At 44.5% G+C, this 27,832-nt stretch overlaps 1 protein-coding gene across 1 annotated transcript in view; it reads left to right on the forward strand.

The window, feature by feature from the left end:
• Window positions 1-27,832, forward strand: part of LOC144101252 (DNA-dependent protein kinase catalytic subunit-like) — a 137,015-nt gene that overhangs the window by 45,243 nt on the left and 63,940 nt on the right. The window contains exons 34-52 of the mRNA XM_077634339.1: window positions 1,692-1,836; window positions 4,092-4,293; window positions 6,233-6,658; window positions 7,750-7,937; window positions 9,282-9,417; window positions 9,816-9,905; window positions 10,194-10,261; window positions 11,129-11,231; window positions 12,680-12,810; window positions 13,653-13,860; window positions 14,641-14,816; window positions 15,393-15,567; window positions 16,346-16,411; window positions 16,566-16,724; window positions 21,377-21,436; window positions 21,585-21,728; window positions 22,951-23,070; window positions 23,575-23,715; window positions 26,102-26,259. Coding sequence (XP_077490465.1) covers window positions 1,692-1,836; window positions 4,092-4,293; window positions 6,233-6,658; window positions 7,750-7,937; window positions 9,282-9,417; window positions 9,816-9,905; window positions 10,194-10,261; window positions 11,129-11,231; window positions 12,680-12,810; window positions 13,653-13,860; window positions 14,641-14,816; window positions 15,393-15,567; window positions 16,346-16,411; window positions 16,566-16,724; window positions 21,377-21,436; window positions 21,585-21,728; window positions 22,951-23,070; window positions 23,575-23,715; window positions 26,102-26,259 — 2,896 coding nt within the window. The remainder of the gene's footprint in view (window positions 1-1,691; window positions 1,837-4,091; window positions 4,294-6,232; window positions 6,659-7,749; window positions 7,938-9,281; window positions 9,418-9,815; window positions 9,906-10,193; window positions 10,262-11,128; window positions 11,232-12,679; window positions 12,811-13,652; window positions 13,861-14,640; window positions 14,817-15,392; window positions 15,568-16,345; window positions 16,412-16,565; window positions 16,725-21,376; window positions 21,437-21,584; window positions 21,729-22,950; window positions 23,071-23,574; window positions 23,716-26,101; window positions 26,260-27,832) is intronic.

The following is a 27,832-nucleotide window of genomic DNA, read 5'->3' on the forward strand; positions in this document are numbered from 1 at the left end:
CCACTCTCACTCTGCATTGACCAACGTGGACGCCGTGGCAGCTTGGCACACTGAGCAAGAGCGACTGAGGTGTCGGCGACAGCGAGAACTGCGACAACGCCAACTGCAGCAGAATGAAAATTCTAATTCAGGTGGAACGCAAGCAGGACCTTCTGGACTCGGAACACAAAACCTTATGCGCTGACGTGTGACGAACCTGACGCGCTCGGTGGGCTGAACACCAGTGGGTTAACGTCAGTGAGAAGCGGATCCAAACTACCGCAGGACAGCCGTCGAGGCAATGAGAAGGCAACTCGTGAACTCGTTTGGATATGCATGCTTAGTGTGGGACTGCCTGTGGCACAAAAATGACCTAAAGGCCACACTAGAGACCAAGCCCTCCATGCTGTGGGAGGTATTCAGTGCCTTGAAGCTGATGACATTCAAGCTTTGCACTACGTGCATCCAAACCTTAGAGAACAAGTTCCCTACTACTCTGTGAGCGACGGACAAGTGTACCAAGCATTGATGCAAAGTTCATGCACACAGCTGTGGCATCCCCAGTAGCAAAGGCTGTGCCAGCCAAAAGGCAAATCATTGCCCCAAAAGTGAAACCAGTAAAAGTCATTGACAACATGACAACACCCCCCCCCCCACCCCCCCACACCCCCCCACACACACACACTGCTACCGCAGCTTTGCCGCGCAGATTCCACTTGTAGCCAAATCATTTCTGAGTGCACTAAAAGCTTGTTAATTCAAACTTCAAGGGAATGGAAAAAGTTTTTGAATTGTCTGAAAGTTCGAATTACTGAATGACCCCGAAAAATATGACAAGAACCACTTGTATCGTTGTAAAGTTCTTTGGTAAAAGATTGGGCAATGGTCCCATGCTGGTGACGTGAGAACAGCGCGGCAATGACTATTTTTCACATTTTCGTCGATGATTTGCACGTACATACTGTCAGTAGTGTCGAAGTGAAACTGCTTCAAAATGTTAATAGTCTGTCCACATCCATTGTGGAGTGACACGGTAGCTTTGGAGCCACTTGACAAGCGGTTGCGTCGCGTGTGAGGAGGCTTCACTGCACAAACAGTGGATGGCACGGGACGAGCTCGCAGTTTTGGTGCAATGGAAAAATGGAAGAGCCAAGTGGATAGAAGTGAAGGAAACGCACTGCTTTGCTCGGTTGGCTGGATAATGTGCGTCCGATAGCTGCCGTCATCGTGGGCTGGCATGAAGCAGAGAAATGCAAAACTGAAACTAAGCGGTCGGACTATTCTTGGAGACGGGGCTGTCCGTTTTTTGTCACAGCTGCCATTATTTGCACGTCTGAAATGTGCAGACAATTCTGCAGCATGGAATTCAAGTTTGAGTAGGTTTGTTTTGATGATCGTTTGCCATGCCAGTCCTGCCTGGATGCGCGTTCCCTTCGGGAACCTGTTCGAATCGACTGGTGAGAGATCTGTAGCATCCAAATTACTGAGTGACCTAAACCATAGACTTATATGAGCGCTAGCTGCGACAGCACCGATAGCTCGAATTACTTGAAGATTTCCGAATTACCAATGGTCGAATTAATGAGCTTTTACTCTATTACTAAGCGAGAGTATCAAGCTATGCTCCGCCCACCTGGACTAAGGTGATGTTTGTAATGGCGGTACTCTTTGTTATTATGATAATATAGATTTTATGTTTGTTTTTCTTTCAGTACCCAACAAGCCCAGCTTGATTTTCTCATTAACTGCCAAGTTCCTGGAACGTCTAGCCCTATGTGAAAATTTGCATGAGGCACTGAGCGAAGAAGAGGCTGCTTCACTGCTTTGCACACCTACAGGGACATCTGCATTTAATTTGTGAGCATTTCCTCTTGATTGTGTTCTAGCAGGTGCTGTGCAGTGTGTGTTTTCATCTGGTTTCTCAAGCACGTGATGTCCCCCGGAAAAAGTGCGCTTCGACACTTTGTCAGTTATGTGCTTCTGTGCAGCGTTTTCTTTTATGACGTAACAAATCAACCTCACTGTTGGCAGTGGTTCAGGCTGCATTTATCATTGTCAATCACCATGTCCATTGCAATGCACATCTGTTCCTCATGGCGTTTTTAAATAACACGTCAGTTGTGCAGCCCAAGTGCAAGTGGAAGTTGAAAAGCACTCACTGTGCTCCCATGTAATTGCCTTTTCTGTGGTTGTGTGGCAATGCAGTTTCTCTGAGCAGCCTTCCATGTTGCTTGCTTTGTCTTAATCAGCTTCCACATAACTCCCAGGTATCTCGCGTTTTATGATGAAATAATTTTAAACTTTAATTTAAATGTGTACTCTGCCACATATACATTTGGATATGCGTCACATATACTGCTGCATGTTACTGAGGCATAGAGACCCATATCGCAGGATGGAGAAAGGTCACAGAGAAAGCACTGTTGGATCTACAAATGTGAAATTTTTTTCTGCACGTTAATTGGAACGCCCAGACTTTAGATCTATGTTTTGATTAACGCTGATAAACTGAACTTTTGCTCAAGTATGAAGACATCATTACACTGATGTGACGCCGCTTAAGCATACTGTATTTGCTTGCGTAATGAACATGTAATAAATGCACTCTCCTACATTAGTCGTCGAAATTCGGAAAAATTATAATTTGTCGCTATGCACGTTTCGCTACGCTTAATAAGCATACCTCCCGAATTCAAATTTTTTCCTTCTTTAACAAGTGCATTTATTATGCCAGTAAATACGGTATATGGCAGTGCTACATGCAAAGTGTAAGCGAGGGTCATGAAGAGATAGGTGAGCCATCGGTGTAGGCTGTAGCACTCCATTTTAACCTGTTTCTATGTTGTACTTTTGATCTACCGACCTTGTATACAATGCATCTGGAATTTTTAGAACACACAATGAATTGGGTGCTGTAGTGCTGACAATCGAAAGTGTTCCAGCAACTGCTGATTTCACAATACTTAACTAGCATCTCTATGGTATCTTACTGCAACAGCAGTTAATGGCAGTTTCCTGGGTTTGTGGTGTTGTCGGCGCAGCACAAAGGAATAACGAGGAGCAAAGAAGAGTGACTCCATTTCCTGTGCGGTGGATTCGTGGTGACCTCTGTATGCAGTGGCGCCTACTAGTGGTTGCATCGTTTGCATCTCGGAGCTGAAAGGGCAGCAGTGTGTAGCACAGTGAACTATGCATTTACCGCCAGAAACAGCTGTTTCAGAATGTCGCATTACGCAAATATGGTAACTGTTGGCAATTTTTATGCCTGTGTCTGCATGTAGCACAGTAGAAGCTTGTTAATTCGAAATTCAAGGACCCGGAAAAAATGTTTGAATTATCTCAAAGTGAAAAACTGTCAAGAACTGCTTGTATTACAATAAATTAATCTCATGAAAGACTGGGCAATGCATGCCTGCTTTTGAGATTGAAATGGTGTGACAATGGGGAGAGGAAGCAAAACACCAGTGACGTGCCACTCAGTGTCTGAAACATTTGTTGGCTGGCTGATCCCAATCGTCACTGGAACTCTCTTGGACGTCCCATGGATGTCCTAAACATCCACAGGACGTCCAGGGGAGCTTCAGTGCCCATTGGGATGCTGGTTGGTCGAGCCACGATCATTGCAGACTGGCGTGAAGGTCAGAAAAGTGAAACCGAAACTAAGCGGTCGCACTGTTCTCGAAGGTGGGGCTATCTTTTAGTTGTCACGTCTGCCATTGCTCGCCGCTGTCAGAGACGCATGAACCACGAGCGACTCTGTGGTACGGAATTCAGGTTTTGAGCAGGGCCATTTCGACGATCTCTTGCCGTGCCGGTCACACCTGGATACGACCTCCCTTCGGGCACCAGTTCTCATTAACCAGTGCGAGACCCGTAGCATCCAAATTTACAAACGAACGACGTCATGGACTTAAATGGGCATTGGCTGAGACCGAGCCAGTGGTTTGAATTATCGGGACTTCCGAATTAACGAGATTTCACTTTGTCTTTATTCACTGCCTGTTATAAATTGTACTGTGGTGCTTTGCTCACTGAGTGTGAAACTTCATACATAGCAGCATAAGTGTAATATACTAGCAACTTTCTTACTTTCCTTTTTTTGACACTTCCAGGGCCAAATGTTCTGTGACGGTACGGCTTTTCAATTTTCTGACGGTGTGGATGAAGGCTGCCCCATCATCCATGTCAACAATACCAAACCCATTTTGGAAAACGGAAGCCTTCTGGAAGTGCTGTGTTGTCTGCGTACTGCTGCCATCTGAGGCAGGCTTTGACCTGTCTGACCTTGAAGTTTCAAATCAGCTTCCCCATGAGGTACCGCTTTTATTTTTCTGGATATTTTTCTCTCTGTTGTTTGACACTGAGGACAGCTGCATCCAATTTTTTTACTTGGTAAAATCCTATCAGCTCTTTGTCCTTGTCAAGGTTTGTTTGGCAGCAAGAGATATATTTCTGAGAATATTGTACTTAGAAATGATACATTACTTTTCCCGTCACATAATTCCAACTCCTGATCGCAACAAATAAAAGTGCTCCCTGATCACCATTTGGAAAGGAATGGTGGTTTAGCCTAGGCTGAGATACGCACATTATAGTGACACTGGAGTAATTAGGGAAGTGGCCGAGTTTCCTGGCAGTGGCCTGGCTTCTGCAGGGGCAGGGCTGCTGAAGGAAGATGACAGCGAAGTCAACAAAAATGAGTTTTATGTGCAGTATTTGCAACATAACAGTACAAAGGTTCGGCACGGGGCCGACAGCTTCTCGAGACGGGGCTCATTCGGCTACGAACCGCGAAGAAGACCCGGTTGCTGTGTCCCTCTCTCCCCTCCCCCCTCTGGTCTGCGTACTCGCTTCTATACCTGTGGCGGTATCCCAGGATGTCCCAGCCTCTGGCCGGGTCCTCTGACTCAGTGATGTCCGAAGGTTGCAGCAGCCACTCCGCTGCTGCAGGGGGACGCCTGCCGGAAGTGTGACTCATAACAGCGCTTCATTGTGGTTTACGCCTGCCGCGAGCATGTTCGGGCATGTTGCTGACGTTCGTAGGGCAGTGAGATAAGCTTACACTGCACTGACCAGCCTAGTGCTTGGCTTCTGCAGAAAGCCAGTTGCAGAAATTCCTGTTGCCAATGTTGTGGCATAACAACACAAAAAAAAACGGTCTTGACAATGCCCTAGTTTGCTTGGGAAAATGGCCAGTGGCAACGATACTCATATATTTAATTTTTTTAAATTTTCTAGTTTATAAAAGCCCGATTTTTACTTGAAGGAGCTTCTAAGTTATTGAAATGCGGCAATTTATTGATACTTAAATTTTAAACAAATTTTTCCTCAGTGTCCCTTTAAACTGGATGTCCCTTCTCGTTTTGAAGCAGCATTTCTGTACAATTTCATGGTGTAAATGGCAGTGAAATTGAATTTAGTGCCTAATGAAACTATCTTGAGTGCTATCTAATTTGGACAATAAAGGACAGTCTAAAGGCCATAAAAAGAGATCTTGTTTGAATTAACATTCGTTTAAGTACTGAGGATTGTCCAAACAGCGGATGTCGTTGCTTTTCTTTGGATGTCGCGCTTTTTGTTTGCAATATCGGTGGATTTTGGCCCTTACCCAAAAACAGAATTTTACAGCTAAATTTTCAAGCTATAGTCTGGGGGAATTATTGTCCCATACAGTCTGATACTTTATCTGGCGCCTACACGAGTACGGCCCCTACACGTGTATACTATACGGTAATATTGCACTTTTTAACATTTTTCTTAAGGTTAGTATTGAAAATTAGGATCAACTTGTGAAACACATACAGTCAGCAAAGTGTTATCCAAAGTTTTATCCAAAGAACTGACTTTGATAGTGATTGAAGTCTTGAGCAAAATGATAAACTGATTATTAGAGCACCTCTTATATCGGAACCTTAGTCAGGATACTGCAGAAACAGCTATACCAGAGGAGCTGCCTGATGAGAATTGACAAGCTGTGCTCAGCTGAGATCCAGAATGCACACCTTGATGGGTTTTGTGGATTGCTTTGGGTTCTGTTTTAGTTTTGAGTTGTTTTGTTAGCATAGTTCTCTCTGCAATGTTCGAGCTGATCTCTCCTTATAACCTGAACCTAACATTACCCAGTTGAATTTTTTGGGTTCTTTTTATGGAGCCACTCTTTGCAACAGGAACATCGCAGCTTATCGAGACATTGTTGTAATCTTTGTTTCACTTGGAAGTTTCGCTGAACCATGGGGTGGACAACCATGTGCAGATGCTGGGATTCCTGAGGCAACTGTCAGCCACCTTTCCAGACCTCTTGTCATCCAGCTTCACTTCAGCACTTTCCAGCTTCCTCACAAAACGTCCCGAGTGCTCTATTGAAAAGGTTCTGGATCTGGACATAAATGAACTTAACTGTCCACCTGAAACACTGGAGCTATCACAAGCAGCAGATGCGGAGCCCATGGATGAAGATCAGCAGCAGCAGCAGAAAGACCTTCTGAGACTGACAGGACTTGTGTCTGGCTATCGCCTGTTGGCTGAGCTTAAGATTGTAAAGGTGGACCCAGAGGCGGCATTGGCTCCGGTTCGTGCTGTGGCAAGATTTTTGGGAGGGCAGCAAATAGTTTCACCAACGCCCCTCGCCAAGGAACTCTGCCTGCATCTCTTGGAGCTCGCCACTGCCCTTGGAGCTAGTGTAAGTGTGACTGTGTTGTGGAAATCACGCGTACCATACTGTCCAATCTAATCGCAGTCCTGTCAAAGCAGTTGTTTTTTCAGAAGAGTTGGTATGTAACTCGTGCCTTTATTTGAGACGCATCTCTTTGGCCACTTGGCTCAAATAGCTACATTGTAAAGTTTGATTACATGTGCTGTCTTTGGGATCCCCCAACGTTTTTTTTCTATTTTTCTATCCTTGGATGCACCCATTCATTGGGGTTAAGAGAAATTTTCACATGACCCCCAGTCTGTTTGCATAAAAATCTTAGCAGTATAGGAAGTAATAAAAACCAATGTTTACAACATCAGGGACAATAAAAGCTATTCCTACTCTAAAAAGTTGTTGAGCTTCCTGTTTGCTCAAAGACACGGAGCAAAGATTCAGCCAGCATTTCAGTAGCATAGAAAGCGCATTGCAATGTTTCCTGCACTGAATCATTTTGTTTATGTGACATTTCACTTAGCCAGTTTTTAGTTAGCAAGCCTTGCACATCGCATGTGCAATACTAGTTCTTGCAAAAAAAAAAAAAATATGCCTGCATGCTTAGTTCCATAGTTGGATATGAATGCGCTCAGAAGAATTTAGGATGGGAGCCACAACTTCAGCACTGAAAAACGAAATGCTTTTTTGTTAGAGTTGATATTTGTGTCAGCCTTCATGTCAGATGCTTTGATTGGTGTCTGTTGGTTTTATTTTGGTGTCTGTAGCTGGTACCTACCTGTAGTAGTATTGGTGACATTATTGGTCGGCACCTGTTTTGTTACGCTGGTCATCCTTGTAAATATTGGAATGCACTGACAGATTTACGTCAGGTTTCTGGGGCAGGTGTTTGGCTTTGTGGTTTTTCCCACTAGTTCGTGGCGTTAAGGAGCTGTAAAGATATGCATGCATGTTAAAAAATACTAGGATATGCTGGTTGAGAACCGTGCAACAGCACAGCATTGAAATAATGACTTCTAAGTTTGCTTGCGTTCTTTTGTTATCTAAGGTATGCAACACTGGAAAGGTGTAGAGGAGTTTGAATAGGATGCCAAAAAATTATGTTGTGTTACATTTTTTTTTGTCAGGCCAGCAAGATCCTTGAAAGTTTGGAGCCCACCAGGGCCTGGAATGCTATGGGGGATCAGTTGTGTCATCATTTCATTGAAAATGCCCGCGCTTTTGTGCCAGCGTCACTCTCAATGACCAGCAGTGCCACTGCTGTTCTCACCCGAGTGCTGAACCATGTTCTTCAAGACAAGCAGCTGGCTTCAGTGTAAGCATTCCCTACTGTAATAGACTTGCTTCTCTCGAGCTGTGACTTTAAAAACACCTCTTTTCCATTTTACTTTTTTTTTACTTTGTGTGTTGGCTGCTTTATCTTTTTTAAATGCTGCTGACATTTCCCGGAATGTTGTAAGCATTGTGGCATCATGGAGGCTTTTGAATGTAAGATGTCTTGCATTTAATGACTTGGCATAAATGCTTGCAGTGGGCATCAGCCCTGTTATAGAATTAGGTTTTGGCTTGCCTGTGCAATGAAATCTTGATAATTCGGACTGTCGCCGGAGTCCCACCAAACGGCCACGTGTCTATGGCGTTGGAAGCTCGTTTATTTAGATGCCTTGACGCTCGTACTGATTAATTCAGACAGGCTCTCAAAGTGTTGCCATGTCGAGGTATGACCTGCTCGGTAAGCAATCGTTCAGATAATTGTTCAGATATTCGCTCTCAGGCCTGAACTGCATATTACATCGTTTCCCATGCCCCTCTGACATATGCGCAACGGCTAATGTGTGGACAATTGGCAGGCTCCTATGGATAGGCCGATAGAGTTTGGCGACATAGTTTTGTTTTCAGAGCTTCACTGCCAGTCCGCGGCAACGGTAGCTATCAGCTGCGCATAACAGCCAGCCAGCCAGCTGAGATCTGCGCATGTTTGGAACAGATGACTGCCTCGTCGCTGATCTTTCTTTTCATTTTTCTTTCAAAGGGGTCATGCCGCTCTGGCGTCTATGCAAACTGCCCTAGCTTCGGTTTGCGCGGTATATCCATTATTCAAGTGCTCCGAAATTCCGTGCTCGTCACGTGCTGTTTGCTTTTTGTGCAGTGAAGCCTCCTCACTTGCGACGCCACGTGCCAAGAAGCGCCAGCTCTACCGCGTTGCGCACTGAAAGGAGCCACAGAGACCTTTACCGTTACTGAGCAGTCCTGCTTCCGACGCTCCCGATAATGTGCATAAATTAAACCATATGACAGAAATGCAAAAATTATCGTTTTCACATAGTTTTGTCTTAAGAGGAGATGACCAATGCCCAGGCTTTCACCAATTGAATTTTACTTTCATGTGAACAGTTTTTGGCAGTGTTGAGGGGGGCGGGGGGGGGGGGGGGGGTTCAACAATTCAGCATTCAGATAATTCAGACTTTTTTTTTCTACTGCCTTGAAGTCCTAGTTTGCGAGGTTTTACTGCATTTTATTCGCAATCATTTTGTAGGCCGACATTGTTCATTTGAGTGCGGTTGTTATTTGCTATATAATGCCTTTTGATTTGCTATTGAATTTATTGTAATAAATTTTACTGTTTCTCTTTTGCTGCATTTTTAAATGTCGATCACAGGCACGGTTCCACTCTGTCATCTGAGGTGATGAAACAGTGGTCTATATTAGCCCCCTTTTTTGATGAAGGCTCTGCTCAGATTACGGTCAACTCTGCAGTTCTTGTTTTGGAAAAATTGGTGCTTCTAAATCCCGAGGTAGGTGGTTGCCATCTTTGTTCTTACATTCTGTCTTGGTATACAAAATTTTTCTTGCCAGCCCTAGAGCAGAGTGGCAATTTATTTTTCACTGACGGCCTCATCAATGCAACCTAGTTGTTTGTACTTGTTTGCGGCTCTCTACAGTAGTTGTTATACGTGACATTTTCTTTGAGAGCCCTTGTGCAAAGTAGCTTGTGCTTGCGTTTATGAGAAATGGGGCCTAGCAACATTTCATGTATATTTCATAAAGTAGCTGTTTGACAAGACAGCTGTTGCATTGCCAAGTGCAGTGAGGAAGTTGTGGTCGCATCTTCATGTGGGCATGTTATTAATGTGCTCATGTCTCGGTTCTTGTCTACATAGGGTTGAACTTACTTGCATTCTTGTCTTTACAGATTGTGAGCCCAAAGAGCCCTCACTTTGAAACCTTATTTGCACTTTTTCTTAACCTGTTGCGAAGACCAGCTGCTACCCTCGTTGATAAGGTAAATCCCCGCATGCTTGAGTCGACGGGCCATAAGTGCAGTACTCAGCACCCTTGCGGTAATACATGCCAGCTTTTGCAGAGATGGCTTACTGGCATACCTGAAGTATTGTACGAAGAGCATTCCTAAAGATCTCAAGCCCTACATGCTCTCTTAATTTCATAATGGAATGGAGTGAAGCAAACGCTTTTTTTTCCTTCAGTTCTTGTTTGCTTATTTATATATATTTGTTTATAGTTTTGTGCAAAGTCATTAATACGAACCGTATAACTTTTACTTTTTCATCAGGTTCTTGCCCTGGGATTGGTCTCGGCTTTCGCAACTGATGCACGTCAAGAAACCAGTGACAGGCTTAGGTAAGACTGTTGAAGTGTAGCATGCCTTCTTTATCTTGTCTACTTACTCCTCTGCCCCATGGATCCAAATCCTGAAGTATATTGTGCGAAATTTGGGTTCCTACAGTGCAGTGGTAGATATGAGACGTGAAGAAACGGAATTCAATCTTAAGTGCTTTTAACTGTGCTTACACAAATGTACTGTTAATCTCAAGTGCACTGTAGCAGAGCCTGGAGATCGGCTGCACAGAGCAAAGTATGCAGTTTGCGTGGGATGTGGTTCAGCAAACTTTTGAACCAATCAGGCTGTCTGAGTGAGTACTGTAGAAACTTGGTGCTTCGATCATGGCTGATACAAACTTCTGTGTGGTGTGAATTTGTAGTTGTCTGGCCAGGGTGCATTGTGTACAGTGTGCAGAATTTCGAGTGTTCTACACACTGATGTCATGCTTGCCAATCATGTGATATGCACCGTGAGCACTTTGAGTGGTGGCATGTGGCCATATATAAATCCCATAAGCCATAAGAGGTCTTTGTGGATGCATTTTTTGTGCTCTGGAATTTTGTTCATTTTTGGATGATATGTATTTCGGGTGGCACAGTTATCTTCCACGGTCCTGTGTGATTTGTATAATTGAGATTCTACCGTATTTATTTCAAATGCTGGTATAGTAGTTCCTTGTGCAGCGTGGCCTCTGCAACGTCATCAAAACGTTCTCTCTGTTTAGTGATTTTGAAGACTGCAAGCACATAGAGGCTTGAAGCACTGTGCTACGCACACCAAAGCACGAAAGTCTGTCTAGAAAACCCGAGCTGTGTGCTCTGGAATGCAAGAACAATTGCCATGTGTTTCTAGCATGATTTCATCTTGTCTTTAACTTTGAACAGAGATGCCTTGGAAGAAATGGTTTTGCAGCATTTCCCTATGGAGGTATCCAAGCTGCTTCCTGGCGCCCCAGAGCTCCTTGGCTATGTCCAGGCAATGCGCAAGGTGAAGTTCTGTTTATGTTTTTTAATTTGTTAAGCTCATACACCATAAGTCTATTTTAGAAGTTAGGGAGGGAAAGAAAGTGCACTCACTATTTAAGCTTACGAAATTGGTTATAAAACTGCATTATTGCAGTACTAGTGCCAGTAATGTACCGGTAATGTGATGATCGAGACAGCTGAATGTAGATTTGGACACAATGAGAAAAATACCAGTTACCTTGTTCCTTTCCTGGCCAGTAGATTTTTCTCAATTTATTCAGTTTGTCCCTGTGCACTGCGTATTAAACTTCTGATTTTTGATTGTGTCATTTGGAGGAATTTTTAAGAATATAACGGTAAAACCTCGTTGATGCATTTTTTAATACATCTGAGGGGATGTATTATCCGGGAAAAACGTATGCTCCAAACTGTTTAATTGTATAAAATGTAAATGTTGAATGAAGTACACTTTTCAACTGACATTTTCACTTCATAAAAATGTTGATTAGGCTTTCTTAGCTTAAGATCTGAGCAGCTCCTTTTCTAGCGCTGGGAAAAATCAGTTCACATTTGCATTTTCGTTAGCACGGAAGAAACTTGGCAACAAGTTCTATCCACTGATGGCAATGGAGAAAGTAGTCTGGTTCTTTCCACGTTTTTTGTTTTTAAGATGCTTCACCTCCTTGTGGTAGTGCACTGCGGGGAAGACACTGTGGTGACTGACTGTTGCAGCGTTCTTACTTTATATGCTGCAATCCCCAGACACGACCAGCTTGTATGCGAGAGCACCGTTGCAGTTCTGAGATGCATCATTGCCCGCTAGCCCTTAGGCACTGCGAAGCAGCAGCCACGTTTTTCTTCTTGTCGTGTCTGCTCTACAAAGGCCAGCTCATATGTTGTACTCGGGGGACAGCTTTCTGTGGCAATGCATTGGACACTACGAGTTCGCACCGCCAGCTCACAGCCTTGTGTCTTTGGCTCAGGAGCACTTGTGAACAGAGCGCCTGTGGAAGCCATCATCTCGCACTTGTAGCTTCCACTGCATAGCCACAGAAAGTAGTCCTCGAGCATAATACAGTTCATTTTTGGATGGTTTTCCCCTTTGCACCTGTGTACTGTAGAGAAACCACCATATCGTGAGATTGACGCTGCATTTCAGCTCTCGTATGCCCCCAAGCTTGGCCCACTCGAATGTTTGCACATATGCCCTTGGTTGCTAAATGTATTATACAACCAGAACGTGCCGAAATTTTTAATGCAGTAGCCAGAAAATTGCGTTAATCCGGGAACATAATAACAAGAAGAAAATTGCTTGCCATTTTGAGAGGATGAACCGGGAACGTATCAACGAAGTTTTCCTGTATTATACAGCATTGTGCAACAAGTCTGGTGATAAATTTTTCCTTACTATTTGTATTTGATCCCGATCATGTGCCAAGTCGCGTGATGTGTTTCTGTGTTCTCTTGCAGCTTCTAGTTGGTCTTGAGAACACTGGTAGCACTGTACTGTTGGAGCTTCTGCTCCGTGTGCTCTACCGTGAGGACAAGAGCCATTTCCTCGAACCGGAAGTGCTTCACACTCTGCGCCGTACTATGCCCAGGCATGTTGTCTTGGACCTTGTTTTCATGCTTAGCACCTTTTTTTTTTTTTTACATCTCAAGGGTTTTTTCAGTCTTTTATTTTTTTAGGCTTTTATTTTTATCGATTGAGGATTTTATATGGAGTCCTTTGCTTGCTTGGAAAGTTAGCTATCAAGCTGCACTGAGGACAGCTTCATCCAGTTTTTGTTCTTAGTAAAAATTGCGTGTCTATCTGCGGCTATGTTGGGCAAAGACACATTTATTGGTCTAAGAATTGGAATTAAAAATGGAACATCTTTTTCCTACTGCCTGATTCAAACACATGACACCAGGGATGGAAAGGACTCCTTGATTACCAATTGGAAGTGAATGGATATGTGGCCTAGTTTCAGAAATACGTGGCCAGAAAAAAAATGTATCATGTCGTTGTGGTTTTCGCTTGTAAACGTGGCTGGTGGCAGCAATGCCTATATTTAATTTTGTGGCCTTTTCTAGCTTATAAAACCTTTGTTTTCAGCAAAGGGGCCTTTCTATGTATTACTTTTAATCTGTTAATTCTATCCTAATTTAGTAATTCTGATCTAGTCTATTAATAAAGGCCCACTTAACTTTGTCATCAGTGTCCCCTTAAGTGTTGTTTTGTGCTCTTGGTGCCGTCTACTCAAGCAAACACCTCTCGGTCCCCTGTGCTTCACAGAGTGCCCAGGCGACTTTAAATTTAGACACTTATTGACGGCTTGTGGGGAAAATCACACTAACATTTTCGCGATTTTTTTTTTCTGACTTTTTACATTGCTTGCATATTTCTTGGTTCAGTGATTGGCCGTTGCACTGTGTAACCTGGTGGTTCACTTCATCTCAGGTGTTCGGAGGCGAAGCAGCAGCAGCTACTGACTACAGCCTACAAGTGTGCCGCCAGTCTCCGTGGCCTCCCAACGTCGGCAAGGCTGTCAATTGCATCCAGGCTTCTTCCGCAGCTTCTCAGGCACAGTTCCAAATCCTCCCTTCAGCACTTCTTTGTTGACAATGTTGGGGCCATCACGGACACGGTTGCATCGAAGATACGTGCGGTACGACTCCGTCTTTCGTGAACCTTGGTTGACATTGGCTAGCTTTACACTCACTTTACTTTGCACACGTGCCTCGCCCTACCTTACCTTACCTTGCACGCAGGTACGCCTGCTACGAAGGCTGTCATTGCTCGAGCACTGAGCAGTGTTTGTTGCTACCATGCAGTCATGCCGAATGAGACATTCTAAAATCTGCTGGCTTTATTCGATTTATTAAAGGGACCCCAAGGGCAACTCGCTCTCAGTATAATCGATTGTTTGGCTGTCTGCGGCAGCCTTGACGCTTATTCAGCAGCAGAAGGTGCCTATACTGCTGAGGAAAGTGAATTTAGAAAGAAAAGCTTTTTTTCCCGCACTCAAGACTTAAACTCGTGATGTCAGTGATGAAAAAGACTCCTTGCTCGCTGTTCGGAAGTGAATCGATGTGTGTTCGATCCGCAGTGATACATGCACAGAAATATTTCGTGGCTTCATCATGGTTTGCTTCCAAAATTGGCCAGTGGCTGTGATACCAATGTTTGATTTCTTGCCCTTATTTAACTCGTAAACCTAACCTCTTTTTATTAAAATGAGGCAGCATGTCAATACAGGCGAACTTCAAATTGCGCTGTGTGTTGCTTCAAGGTTTGGACCTGTTTCTTTGTTTCTTTTTTGGGGGGGAGGTGTTAGTCGGAATTGGGTTGCCTTCAGTGCTCTGGCTTGTTGAGTGTCAGATCAATTTCTGGACTGGACCGCTTATTGGTGAATGGTGTGGTGAGCAGCCGCGACTTTGTGTTTCAGGGCTCGGAGTGGGAACTGACGAGCAAGATTGTGGCACTGTCCTGTCTCGAGGTCCTCTACTCCTGCTCGCCCAAGGACGACGTCTCTGGAAAGCAGTCCGCCATCAACAATGCTTTCTGCCGGGCTCGGGGAATCACTGCCACTGTTGGAAATGAGCTCACCAAGGAGGTTACCAAGTAAGTGCCGCTGCTGAGTGCGCTGCTGAAATTCCAGCTCACTCATTATGTATACTACACACAGTTTTTGTTGGGAAAGAGGGAAGAACTCAAATTTCCACGGCATTTTGATTCGTGGAGGTACGTAAAAATTTTGGTTACAATAAAAGTTAGTGCACTCTCACTTTGCAAACAGACCCGCATGCCAGGACATTTCTTTGCCATTAATGGTGCTTTGGAATGCACTGCGATGTACAGGTTCCCACAAACGTTTTCGGAACACGAAAATTGCAACAAAGCCTAATTAATGGAAAGCCTAAGCATGCAGCCTTGAAGTGAAGTGTGTGCTTTGCAGTTCCCAGTGCGACCTGCACGATGCACCCCTCAGTACCTGGCTGCTATTCTAGTCGGCAATGAAATCGATGATTTTCGCGATTTTGGTGCTCTGAAAACTTTTGTGGGCACCTGTACAGCTTTTAGGTGCAATATTCAATTGACAGACAAATCTATTCTACGTGAGAAATAAAGCAAGCTGCAGAGTTCCCCCACACGGCCTTTAATGTTTTGTGTACTCTATAGCCCAGCGTTTTATTCCAGGCATACGAACATGCTGAAGAAGGAAAGAGGTGAACTCGGCAGTACCGAGGCAGATGCGGGCTTGTGGCGACGTCTCCGCTGCGCAGCTTACAATGTGATCATGGCTGTCGTCTCTTGCACCCAGGTCGATGCAAAGTTCTACGATGTCTTTCTCTTCCAGGAGAACCCCCACAAGGTGAGCCATTATACTTGCCTCAAGCAGCTTTTTTTTTTTTTCCTTAAGCTTATCTCGGGAGTAGGAGTAGTCAATGAAAACATCAACTTCGATCCTGCACTTGCAAAAGTTGTGAACTCTAAGTACATAGAGACATTCAGTACTTCCTAAGTTTTTTGAACAAGTTGGGAGAAGCCTCTAAGCACTCTGGAAAGCACTCTAGATTGTTCTTGTGTGCTGGCTGCAGTGTGCACAGTTGAACCTCATTATAATGAAATTGAAGGGGCCACATGATTACTAACCATTACTTCGTTACAGCACACTTCACTGTGGGCTCCTATGGAGCTTCAAGGGGACTAGCCATTCCTTCATTATATCCATTATTTCGTTATAGCAAGGTTCGACTATATATGAAACATTTTTCTTAATGCACTTTTTTAGGTTCAAGACAACTTGTTTCTTTTGTGTACGATTACTTTACTTCAGAGTTTATTGCTCAGCTTTAAGCATACTATGTAGACAGTGCTGATTTTTCAAGTCTGACGGACAGCCAACTATCGTTCAGTACTGTGTAACTGCTGTTGTCTAGTTCTTCACAAGCTAAAGCAGATAAGATCATTGAACAGCAAATGTTAGGTAAGGCAGTGCCATTCGTTTTAGTGTTCAGCTGAATGCACAAACAGAAGTAAACTGTAGCAGTTTGTTTGATGTGTGTTTTTTTTATAGCGTACAGGATAAAACACAAGTTGTTTTGCCATACTGCTGATTTTTTTTTTTCACTTTTTCATTGTCCTTTCAGGGAGAGTTTGTTTGGAACAACATTACCGAAGAGCTGAAGACATACAATTTCCCACTGGTGATTGAGGTAAGCCATGTGTGTGAAATGGTCTAGGTGCCAGTAGGTGTATGGGAGTTGTCTAGGTTCATCAAATTTAAATCGTTCAATGCGCTAATGTCCCAATACAGGCTTGCTTTAACTTATTCTCAGTGTCCCTTCTTAAAGTGTGGCAACCCTGCAGGCACCGTACCGGAAGAGCCGTCAAATCGTTGGCGTGATGGAAGATACTCTAGAAGGGAGCGGCCAGTATCCCCCTCCTGGCCGGCGGACCCTGTCGTCCCTTCAAGGGAGCAGCCTTGCCAAGGAGGCGAGCCAGTACAGCCTGTCGGCAAGCGGTCTGGTGAGCGGAGTCACCAGATGTGTTAACGCCTTGATTTAAATCACCAGTTTGTGGATTTCACTTGCATCATTGTGTTTACTTAGTGAGAGTGAACTGGCTGTGAAGCTAGCTTGCTTGCGTTACATTACTTGCCTTTCCTCTTACTGTGATAGCAGTTAAGGGCATGTTTCTCGGTTCTGCGACGGCGTTGGCGTAACACACAGCAGGGGGAAATGCGAGCAACGTGTGCCAAACACTTCTTCATGGGTAGCACTCGCACTGTGGATTTATGGTTCCCTCTATGCACAGGAACATGACCCGTTTTTGTTGCCGCAAACTGCTGTAGGTGAATGACGCAGTTTACGGCATGGTAACCGTTTCTGAGGTTTTTTTTTCTTAATTTCTTTCGTCATGAATTGTAATCCAGTGGAAGAAAATTTTCACATTTTACTGACGAACTCTCTGTAGTGGAGGGCTCCCAGGACACGTCACACCACTCATTTACTTCATGATTCTGTCTGGTTTGCGCTGTGTCACACGTGTCATGGTCACCTTGTGGCGTCTTCGTTTTCCTTCACTTATCACTTGTTTTGTGAAGGAATTGAAGTCAGATCAAGAGTGCTTTCGGGGTCTCAGTTATGTGTCTTTTGACGTATTCGTATCATAAGAAGTCGTTATACAAACAAATCAGTACATTTTTGGCCTTTCAGAGTGCTTCTGCTTGCAAGACAACACTTGCTAACCAAAGCGACACTAGAGCCACTGTAAAACATGTTGACATCCATCTTGTAAACAATATTCTGCATTTTTTTCACATGCTTGCCTTGAGATGGTTGTATTTTGCTTGTTGCAGTGGGGTGCCAAATATAAGCTGCAGCTATTCGTGGCACTTTGCATTCCATCACTTAATAGTAGGGGTGTGCGAATATTCGAAATTTCGAATACGAATCGAATATGTTTCATATTCGGTTCATATTCGTATTCGAGAAATTATATTTGTGAATTTCTGAATATTTGAAAATTCGCGAATACTCAGCAGCGGTCGTATACCGCGCCGACTTTCGTAAATCTGATTGTTGCAAAAGCGCAATATCTGGACAAATTATCTGAATATAGAGTTTAAAGTTCCAGGAAAACAATATAAACGCCCTGTTCTCTTTCTTCTCCATCGTTTATAGCGTGGACCGATCGCATTCCGATGCCGCCAAACTTGACCTTGTGCGCAATTCCGCAAGTGGGCTTTCCCACATAGCACACGTGCTGCGAACATGACGAGGGACGACCCGCTTCTAACAATTGCAACGCGAAAGCGCGTTTACTTTTTATCCTTCTGTAATATGTTATCTAATTAATGCCCACACCCATGGCATTCGTTCTGTCACCTTAACTCTCTGAGCGTGACCACCGCCATCTTGTTTTGGTCAACTACACTATGCGGGAAAGCCTACTTGCGGAATCCGCCTTTTTCACGACGCGACTGCGCATACGCCCATCCCCTGGCGGCGGTGTCGCGAAACATATTGGAAGGGTCGCGCGCTCCACTCGAGACCGGTCGTGGAAGTGTAAACAAACCGGCTTCTTACGCGGCGTGCGTTGCTGCAGCCGTCGGGCGTTCAGCGTGACGCATTTGGCGATGCATACTACATGTGTTGCATACGGCTGCAATGCCCAATAACTCGGGTTTTTTTGCTTTCCGAACGCTTCCCGTGTCCGCCTTCGACGCAAAGCGTGGATAAAAGCAGTTCGCCGGCTCGATGATCGTGGCCGCCCTTGGGCACCGTCAAGCACGTCAAGACTGTGTGAGAATCACTTTGTGACAGGTACGGACGAGGTACTGCAATACATGTGCAGTCTATCACGAAAGGTTTTATTCATGGCCAGGAAGGCCTCGAATGTCACCGCGGCATTTAGATTTCGTTCCGACGCTTTTTGCTTTCTCAAGCAAGAAGGCCGAATGGGCAAGTGCTGTGAGCCGCTTTCAACGCGCGATGGAGCGGGCAACGAAAAAGAAGCTACGAGAGCATTCACGCATGGTGCTAGGATTTTGTCATTATCTCCTATTGAAATTTACTTGTTTATGCCACTACACCCTGGCCAGTCCCCCGGTGTGGGTATGTGCCATGTAATAAGAGGCAGAAGAAGAAGAAGGTGCGTTATGCGTGTATTCGCATCATATCGATGATGAAGAGCGCTGCGTGGTATCGCCGGAATGACTCAATGTGCGCCCCTCGCACTCGTCTTTATGGACACGCATGCTTGTTTAACCTATGCAGCGGTGCGCTGTGGGAAAATAAAGTGAAATTCTAGCAAAGCTGCCATGTTGCGAGTACGCTTGTGCTTTTGTAGTTCGTGTAGCTATTCGGCAGCGCTTGAGCCCAACGATTTCTTGTGAAAACTGTTGTCCCCAGTCGTTTTCTGGGCTACGGCGTGCACGATGTAGTATTCACCTTTTAATGGATGGCAGGCATACACAGCGGAAAACGCCAACCTCACTGATCGGGGATATTTCATTGAACATTATGTTCCGAATGTAGCCTTCATCCCTGAAGCGGCGGCCCTTGCTCAGCTGGCATTCGCATCGCATGCCGGTTGATCGGAGATACTGAAGAATTTGCTCTTCGGTGGGCACAGCAGCCTGCTTCGTACTTCGCACCAAGCCATCAGTCAATCCTAGAAATTCTCCAGGTACCAGGTGCTGCCCAGGACACGCCATCGTTGACAGATTCCATCAAAACGTGCTCCGCAGCAGCACTTAGTCCGGCCGGGTTGAGCGCACAGTACCCTTCCAGTGAGCTTCCAGCGTTGTACGCGAGGTGGCAGCACAGGAATATGAAAAAGGCGGATTTCGCTTGAGGCTCCCGAAGGGGCGAGTCGAGGTGTCGCAACAGGGCAAGCGATCCTGTAAAAATCCTGCCTATTGCATGGTGCATTGTAACTCATGCACCTCTTAAGTGGGCGTAACGGCAGGCGTGACAACGTTCGGAGGGCCCCTGTCACTATGTAAAAAAATTAACCTGGCCGCGCAGTCTTGGTTTCTGAGCTTCGTCACTCACCCGTGGCAATGGCAACTGTCAGCCCGTGCATTCGCCAGTAGTCCAATCTCAGCACCATGCTGCTTTCAGACGCTGACTGACGCGTCGCTGGTCATTTCTTTTTCTTTTTAGAAGCAGTCTGTCCATTCCAACGTCAATGTGCGTTCCCATCTCGCTTACGTTCGCGATGTCTTCCAGCACGCCGAAACTCTGTGCTTGTCACGGGATTACAGGTGTTTGCACTATAGAGCCACCTCATAAGACTACCGCATTTTCGGTTGTTTTTTTTTTCGGGGCCGCGGGGCATTTTATAAATCGACCTTCGAATTACCCGGGCATTTCTGTCGGTTCTTTGAACTCCGAATTAATGAGGTTTTAGTAGCCATCATGTTATTTTTGTTTCCAGTCTTGTCATGTTATGGATTTCATTTTGCCTGACCACATTACAGGTTGGATACTGTTATGCTGTTCAATTAAGAAGTATACATTTCTGCGCACGTCATGTTTTTTGTTTTTTTTTTTGTACGGTGCTCAGGTGGTCTTGTTTTGTTTATTTCAGTTGCAAAGGCCATACACTATTTTGAAAAAAATATGAGCAACAATGTTTGCTTGTTTATCTTTTCTGATATTCGAGGCCATTTTTTCTTCATATTCGTATTTGAAAATTTCAATATTCGCACACCCCTACTTAATAGAATCCGACCCCAAAAAAAGCTATATGTGTACGATATATGAGGACAATGTGACCATAGGGGATAAGCTTTCTTTTCAAATATAGTATATTTGGGCAACCAAATTTCAGGTGTGCATCATGCAAGACCTGTCATGTACTATTGGAGCTCGGTGGAACATGAATGGGGGAAGTGTAACAGCATGTATGCAGTTGATGGGCTCTGTTATTATATTGGAATTCATAATTCTGCACTGATCGGTAACTAGTTGCCTTATTTGCCTTGGGTACTGTGCCGCAATTTTAAACACGACTCTCACTGCTTGCCTTCAGAGGGGATGAGGGGGGTAGAATTATTTTTTTTTGTGTGATCATATTTATGTAACTTATTTACGTTTCGTCCTGGCTTGGCAGAAACGCTTCTATCCTTTTACAGTGGTATGTTTTTCTGACATTGTTAATTTCATTCAAAGTAGCCAGCAAAAAATAAATGCTCGATTATCTAGGGTATCACGTGTACAGTCCTCAATTGGCAAAAGACTATAAGAATAAATGTACAAGCGATACCCGAATTTGTACATTCTATTGTGTGCTATTGCACACTTAAAATCTGGTGATGTCTGGCGAACTGTGTGCAAGAAATTTGCATAATTGGCTCTCTTTGTGCACTGTTATACAAAGCAATTGGTGCACTCGCCCAATTATAATGCGCACTTTTTCATAAAAATTGAGCCTTGGAACAGCGTGCACATTACAATAGGAAACAAAACTGAAACCGCACTTGGGACAGGTTCACTGCTATTGTCATCACGAGATGCATTAACAATCGGCATTTTGTTGGAGACAATAGGCCGGACTAATTCGCGGGTCATTTTGTGTTTTGTGCGTTTTACATTTTCTTCTCCTGTTTACAATTCCTTGCAGTTGGCCCGAAAATGCGTACAAAAGTTCATACTATTTTCTTACTGCAGGCACTTTGGGATGTTGATGAGCAAAACAAGTCATCTACGGATTCCAGTGACAAAGAGGCGGTAAGCAGTCTGTCTACATTTCTGAACGATTCATTGATCGCTCTCTGGTCTGATCATCTTTCCTTGGTAATGCTCACTGGCAGTGTTTGCCTTTCTGCATCATGCTTGCTTGTAGCTGAAAAATGAGTTTCTGTTGGCACTTTTCTAGCCTGAAGACGGCAAGGCTATCTTTCGCAAGTTTAAAGTGGTCGACCTTGAAGAAGATGAGCTCAACCAGCACGAATGCATGGCTGCTGTCTGCTCTGTTTTCGGGCACATGGCCAGTGTTGGAATTATCTGCAAGACAGTTGAGGTGAGATATTTGCCTGGCGTAGATGCGGGGCACTGCTGTATCTTTGCTTACTAGTGTTGAATCTTGCTACTACAAAATTTGTGAGATTGTGAAAAATTTTATTGAGGCAGAAGCTTCTTTACTGCAGTATCAGCCCAGAACAGTGACAGGTTGGATCAAATAATGCATGAACAACACATTTCTGAACAGATCAGCCAACATTGATTGTGTTTTTTTTTTTTTTCGTTTCCAGACAAGCACTGTGATGTGATGTGATGTGATTTGACGTTAGCACTCTGTTAGGAGCTGCATTGCAGTTCTTTGTGTTGTGTGCTTCAGTGATAATCTTACCTGTTAAGGCTTCACAAATATCACCAAGAGATTTTTTCGCATTTAAAGTACCGTATTTACTTGCGTAATGAACCCACCTTCCTGCTTTTAAGCGGTGAGAATTTACTACTTTTTTTTAAGTGTTAATTGTTGAACTCGGCTCGCCGCGGGTTTTTGTTGATGCTAGATGGACGACAGATGGCCAGGCGGGCAGACATATGATATAAAATTCCAACTGTCATGAAAAAATCTGTTGAAACTTTCTTTTCCCCCACGTAATGACCCTCCGCCCAAACTGATGTCAGCTTTTCTGGAAAAAAAGTGGGCCCATTACGTGAGTAAATAAGGCATAACTGCTCTGATGTCAAAAAAAGAATTAAAGAAAAATTAACTTATTTCAGCTTCTCTTTCACGAAGCAGCTGAAAAGAACGGGTTGATAGTATACCACACTTTTTTATGCTTATGTGTGATCACATCACTGCGAATCAAATCGTAGATAATGCCATGCCGCCACTGTGCACTAACAACAGCACAGCAACCACTGTCATGTGCTTATTGTTTGGAAGGCTGCACTGCTCCACTGTCCCACACACGAGACGCAGTGAGTGCTCAGGATCAGACAAAATCCAGATGAGAAACAAGTACACCACAACAGAAAATGTGCCTCCTGTACTAGACGGCTTAGAATGGGAAAGCAGATTGTGGAAAAGATAGAAGTCAGTACAAGTAGAACCAGCATGCCTGCAGCAAGTGCTCTTTTGGAGTCTGTTTTCTTAGCAAATCACTTATAACACCCACTTCCAGCAACAGCTTTTCTCTTGTCAGTGATATGCTCACTCGAGGTCGCATCATGTGCCAGCTGTGCTGGCTGTTGTGCATCTTAATTGTCAGTTGCACTGCTCTGTCTTTCAGGAAGCCAAAGCCAGTCCGGTGCCGAAATGGCTGAGCACCATCACAGGCGCCATCACTGGGGAGCACACAAAGCCAAATGCACTCCGCTTCCTCTGCCGCGTGATCGTCAACTGTGCAGAGGTCAGCTTACTTCCCAGTGCAATCACACCGATTGCAATGCTCCCTCATGGAATCTTGGCATCTCCTGCGACGAAACGTTCGAAACTTGACTTTGGATGTGCCTTTCATAAGTTGATTGCACAAATGTTTGATATCTTCTAATCTGATATCTATCATCTTGTACCTTGGAGGAGTTATTATAAAGTGATGCCTGTAGGCACGGTACTAACTGCTCAATGGGAACCTTGACTAGTTCAAGCCTATTCTGTCTAGGCAGAGAGATTTAGCACAACATGGTCCACCACTGCTACTGCAATCCGCTTTTGCATGCTGGCAGTACATACCTTGGGTATCTGTGCATGTGCACTGGCTCTCCATAGAACTAGATCATAGTAGCTGCCGCGAGTCACGTTATGTTAAATCTGGCTTAATGTCTTTGTGCGAGACCAGTGCATAGGAAGATGCGGTGACCACCCGCATTGTATGAAGTGCTCAAGATGACACTGTTTCTGTGACCTTACGCAGGTCCTCAAGGTCTACCTGCACCACCTGGTTCCAGTCATTCTCGATGTCTTGGGGCAGGAAAAACTTGGGTCTGAGCTGGATGCTTTCGCTACTGACATGATTGTGACCGTGCTGATTTGGACGGCTGACCTTGATGCAAAGGTATGTTGTGTTTTTTGTGCTTCGGGGTTTAACCAAAGTTCGGCTCCCAGAGGGGTGAACTAACAAGCAATGCACCACCACGCATTGTGCCAGCCGTATATGCATGACTAAATGGTTTTGATGGTGAACACAGTAATGTTTTCTTTTCTTTTTGTGTTACTGTATTTTTAGTTTTAATGTATCTGTATGAAGCAGTGTTTACGAAGGTTGTAGAAGGATGCTTGCGTATTGCTGTTATGCTTAGTGCGTAGAGAGAATCACATACTGAATATTATACTAAAAATACAAGAAAAAGTGATTTCATATGTGAATCTGCAATTATTGTTGTGCAAGAATGGTTATCTGAAAAAAACTTGGTTTCATTCATTATCATCAAAATCAAGTACCTTACTTCTAATTACATGAGGCTCTTCATTTAGACACGAAAGACTGTAATCAGATAATCTCAGTCTTCCAGGCAAATGAGGCAAAAGGTAGCAGTGCGAATCCTAGCTGGGTCCTGACCCTAATGGCGCGTTCACACTTGGACATTTGGCGGCGAGAGGGAGCGGAATCCGCGGCCGCCGAAATGCTGTCTCGTTCACACTTCCTGGCCACCGCGTCGTCGCTCATCGTCTGTGTGTCGTCTGCTCATGGCATACACAGATGTGGCAAGAGGTTAATCGATGCTGTCTACATACCAAAACCGTATACACGCTTGCGTATGCTAAATGCAGCTATTTTATCGGACGTTACGCCATTTCTAACATTCTCACTTTTTAAACGCCTCGTGGCGCCATCTGGTGGTTAGGAGAGGAATCATTGTTGTCAACAAACCAACGCCCCTCTTAAGCCTAAAAGGAAAGAATCGTCACCCGAAATAAAAAATTAAAGCAAATTTATCGCTCAAACGTTTCCTTAAGGGTGAGATAAGACAAAGTGAAAGACCGCTGGCTCTTTTATGGCCAGTGAACGCGCTGAAAAAGGCAGTGACAGCGACGAATTCAGTCCGAAGCGAGGCGTCCCGCATCGAAGGGCGCCGCCATGTTTGTCGCTGCGGGTACTCGCCTTCCTATTGGCTGACGAGATTCGGCGGATTTTTTTCTGGCGGCAGAATTCGGTCCTGGACCGATCGGCCTTTCCGCTGGGTATTTTGGCGGAATCTTCGCCACGGCAGCGGATTCCGCTCGCTCTCGCCGTCGAAAGTCCAAGTGTAAACGCGCCATAACATGAAATTCTAGTTCTATCATTTGTAAGTGTAAAATAAAATGCATGAAAATTTTTACCATATTTACTCACTTCATTTGTGCACATTTTTTTTCCTAAAATTAAGGCTTCAAAAAGGAGCTGCGCAAATTATGCTTAGATTTCGTGAACACGTCCTGAAAAAACTGTGCAAAGGTCGTAATACGCAATATATACTGTGCGTTGCCGTCTGTAAGTCGAGGCCCCAACATGCACCCCTCGCTAGCCAGAAAAAAGCTGTCTCAAAATATAGGACGCATACCCCCTCCTGCCTCACTACACTTTGTGTAGTTCCCCGCAGGATGGCGTGATGGCGCTCGCGCAGCTCAAAGCAATAAATGCTAGACCTGTGCAAATATTCGATAATTTCGAATATTCGGTCGAATAGTAAAGTTTTCGATATTTCGATTCGAACTGAGTATTTGGTATTCGAAATCTCGAAGTATTTGTCCTGAACGAAAAGCATTTCTGTAACTCTTGCTTCGTACTCAGAGATTGCAACGCGGCACCCACGTAACCAAAGCCCCAACTCCGTGTCGCGTTCCTGTGCGTATGTCGGAACGGTCTGCGCATGCGCGGCAACAGACGCGAGCAGGCGGAGGCATGGCGCCCGGATTTGTAATTGTCAATTGTCTGCGGTCAGACTGCCCGCCGCAGACAACTTGGGTGTTCAAAATATACTACTTGATTTTTAAAGTGCCTATCGTGCCGTTCAACTTATTTTGTGTGCTAAAGGAATTGAAATATTCGCTTCAAAATTATTAGAAGAAAATTACTATTCGATTGGAATTTGCTTTGAACAAAAAAAAAAACACTATTTGCACATGCCTAATAAATGCGCAACGATACAATCGGAAAGCTAGCAGTCAGAGGCAAATGGAGATAACAGGTGATTAACCGGCTCCCTGCCATGCTGCCCGGCTGACTAGATGTGGTTTCAGTTTTTATCTGATTATGACATTCATGTTATGTTGGCCTCTTATTAGTATTGTTATTTTCCTTAAAGGCTGCTAGATAAAACCAAGCAAAGGAACTCAGTCAGTGTAGTTGAATGTCAAATTGCACTTGTAGGTAAACTACACATAGGTAGTTTTCAGCACATTGACACATGTCGGTCAACTGAAGACAGCTGTTAAAGTGCTGCAATTTCTTTCATATCCAGAGCCTTGAAAGCCTGGGAGTTGCTAAGCACGTGCAGGCAGTGCTGAATTTCCTCGTTGACCACTGTGGGCACGAGAGGCGGGACATCCTTCGGAGCCAGCTGGAGCTGGTGCAAGCCTGGGTCGGAACATGGAAGAAACAGCTGCATTTTCCTGATGAGTTAGTACACATTCTTCGACGTTTATTAGTCTGAAAAAAAAAAAAAAAAAACTCGTCAGGGAGGTTTTGAACACTGTTGTCAATCCTTTCCTGTGCAATTTTTTGGTTGTTGCCATTGTTCATCTCTTCTTCCATTCCATTTGGATGGCCTCAGTGTAGCTGCTGAAGGTGAGGTGCTACCATAGTTTGGATATCCACCTCAACATTAGAGGAGATTCTAATGATGATGACAATGAGTTTTAATGGTGCTAGAGCAGCTGTGGCCAAAGAATGCCATAGCACAAGGCATTTTTGCTCTACTCATGATGGGGTCAAAACCCATTTTCCGTCCCTGAGAAACCGAACACCAGGCCAAGGTAAAGCTTGCACTGTCGTATCCTGCACCTCCTGCTTAAGAGGCTGTTAGTCAAACCACTAGACCATCGCTGCGGTAATTCTGCTGATGTGTGCATTGTCAAAATAAAATTGACAGATACTCAGATGTTCTGATGTAATCAACAGCTTAATAGTAATAATAATAATTGGTTTTTCGGGAAAGGAAATGGCGTGGTATCTGTCTCATATATCGGCGGACACCTGAACTGCTCCATAAGGGAAGGGATAAAGGAGGGAGTAAAAGAAGAAAGGAAGAGAGAGGATCTTTAATGTGCACTGACATCCCACAGCACACGGACGCATTAGCGTTTTGCCTCCATAAAAATGCAGCCGCCTTGGTCGGGTTGGAACCTGGGAACTCCGGCTCAGTAGCCGAGCGCCCTAACCACTGAGCCATCGTGGCGGGTCAACAGCTTAAGCAGAATGCACTTTTCGGATGATGCTTTTTCCTTTTGCCATATCCCTTTAATGGAAAGTTGTGCCAGTTAATTCCGCTTTGGCTGGCTTTTATGGCTTGCTAATTAATTTTTGATGCTTTTACATTTGGTGCTTGGCACACTGCATTAAATAAGCCAATGGTGCATGCTCACTGGCGTGATCCGCTGATGGACACTTGCTTTCAGAGCCGCTTTCCCTCCACACTCGCCACTCGCTTGAGAGCATCACTGGGCTCGCCCCTCTGCCTCCACTGATGCAGCTTTTCTTTCTCACATTTCATTGGGGCAGCTAATGTTTAGCTTGCTGCAGTTGCTGGAGGCTTCACTCGGCGGCCACGCAGAGACACACGCCAGCTTTTTCGCCTAATGGCGCTCATAGCACTTACGCAGTAAAACAGCATAGCGTAGCAGTAGTGTTTGTGAGCTGGCCTAGTTGATGCATTATTGCGGTGGGTAAACCAGCAAAAAAAAACGATCAAAAGCTCATCAGCAGAGAATGAGAGGACATGCACTAGAGTTTGTGTTTGTTCCATTGTTCTGTTTTGATACCTTTCTAGATTCAGTTCCAGTTTGTCATTGTTCATGTGTGTGCACTTTTTACTGGTTGGCTTTATTTAAAAAAGTGGTTTTGATGCATTCATATCTGCTTAGCACCAGGCCATCATGTTGCTCTGCACTTGCCCCTTGTACTCAGTTCAGTCCTCTTGCACACTGGGAGAGTCAAAAGAAAGTGCCTCACTACTAAAGAAACAAGCTTTGGT

Source organism: Amblyomma americanum, chromosome 8 (assembly GCF_052857255.1).
Source record: "Amblyomma americanum isolate KBUSLIRL-KWMA chromosome 8, ASM5285725v1, whole genome shotgun sequence".
Taxonomy (NCBI): Eukaryota; Metazoa; Arthropoda; class Arachnida; order Ixodida; family Ixodidae; genus Amblyomma; species Amblyomma americanum.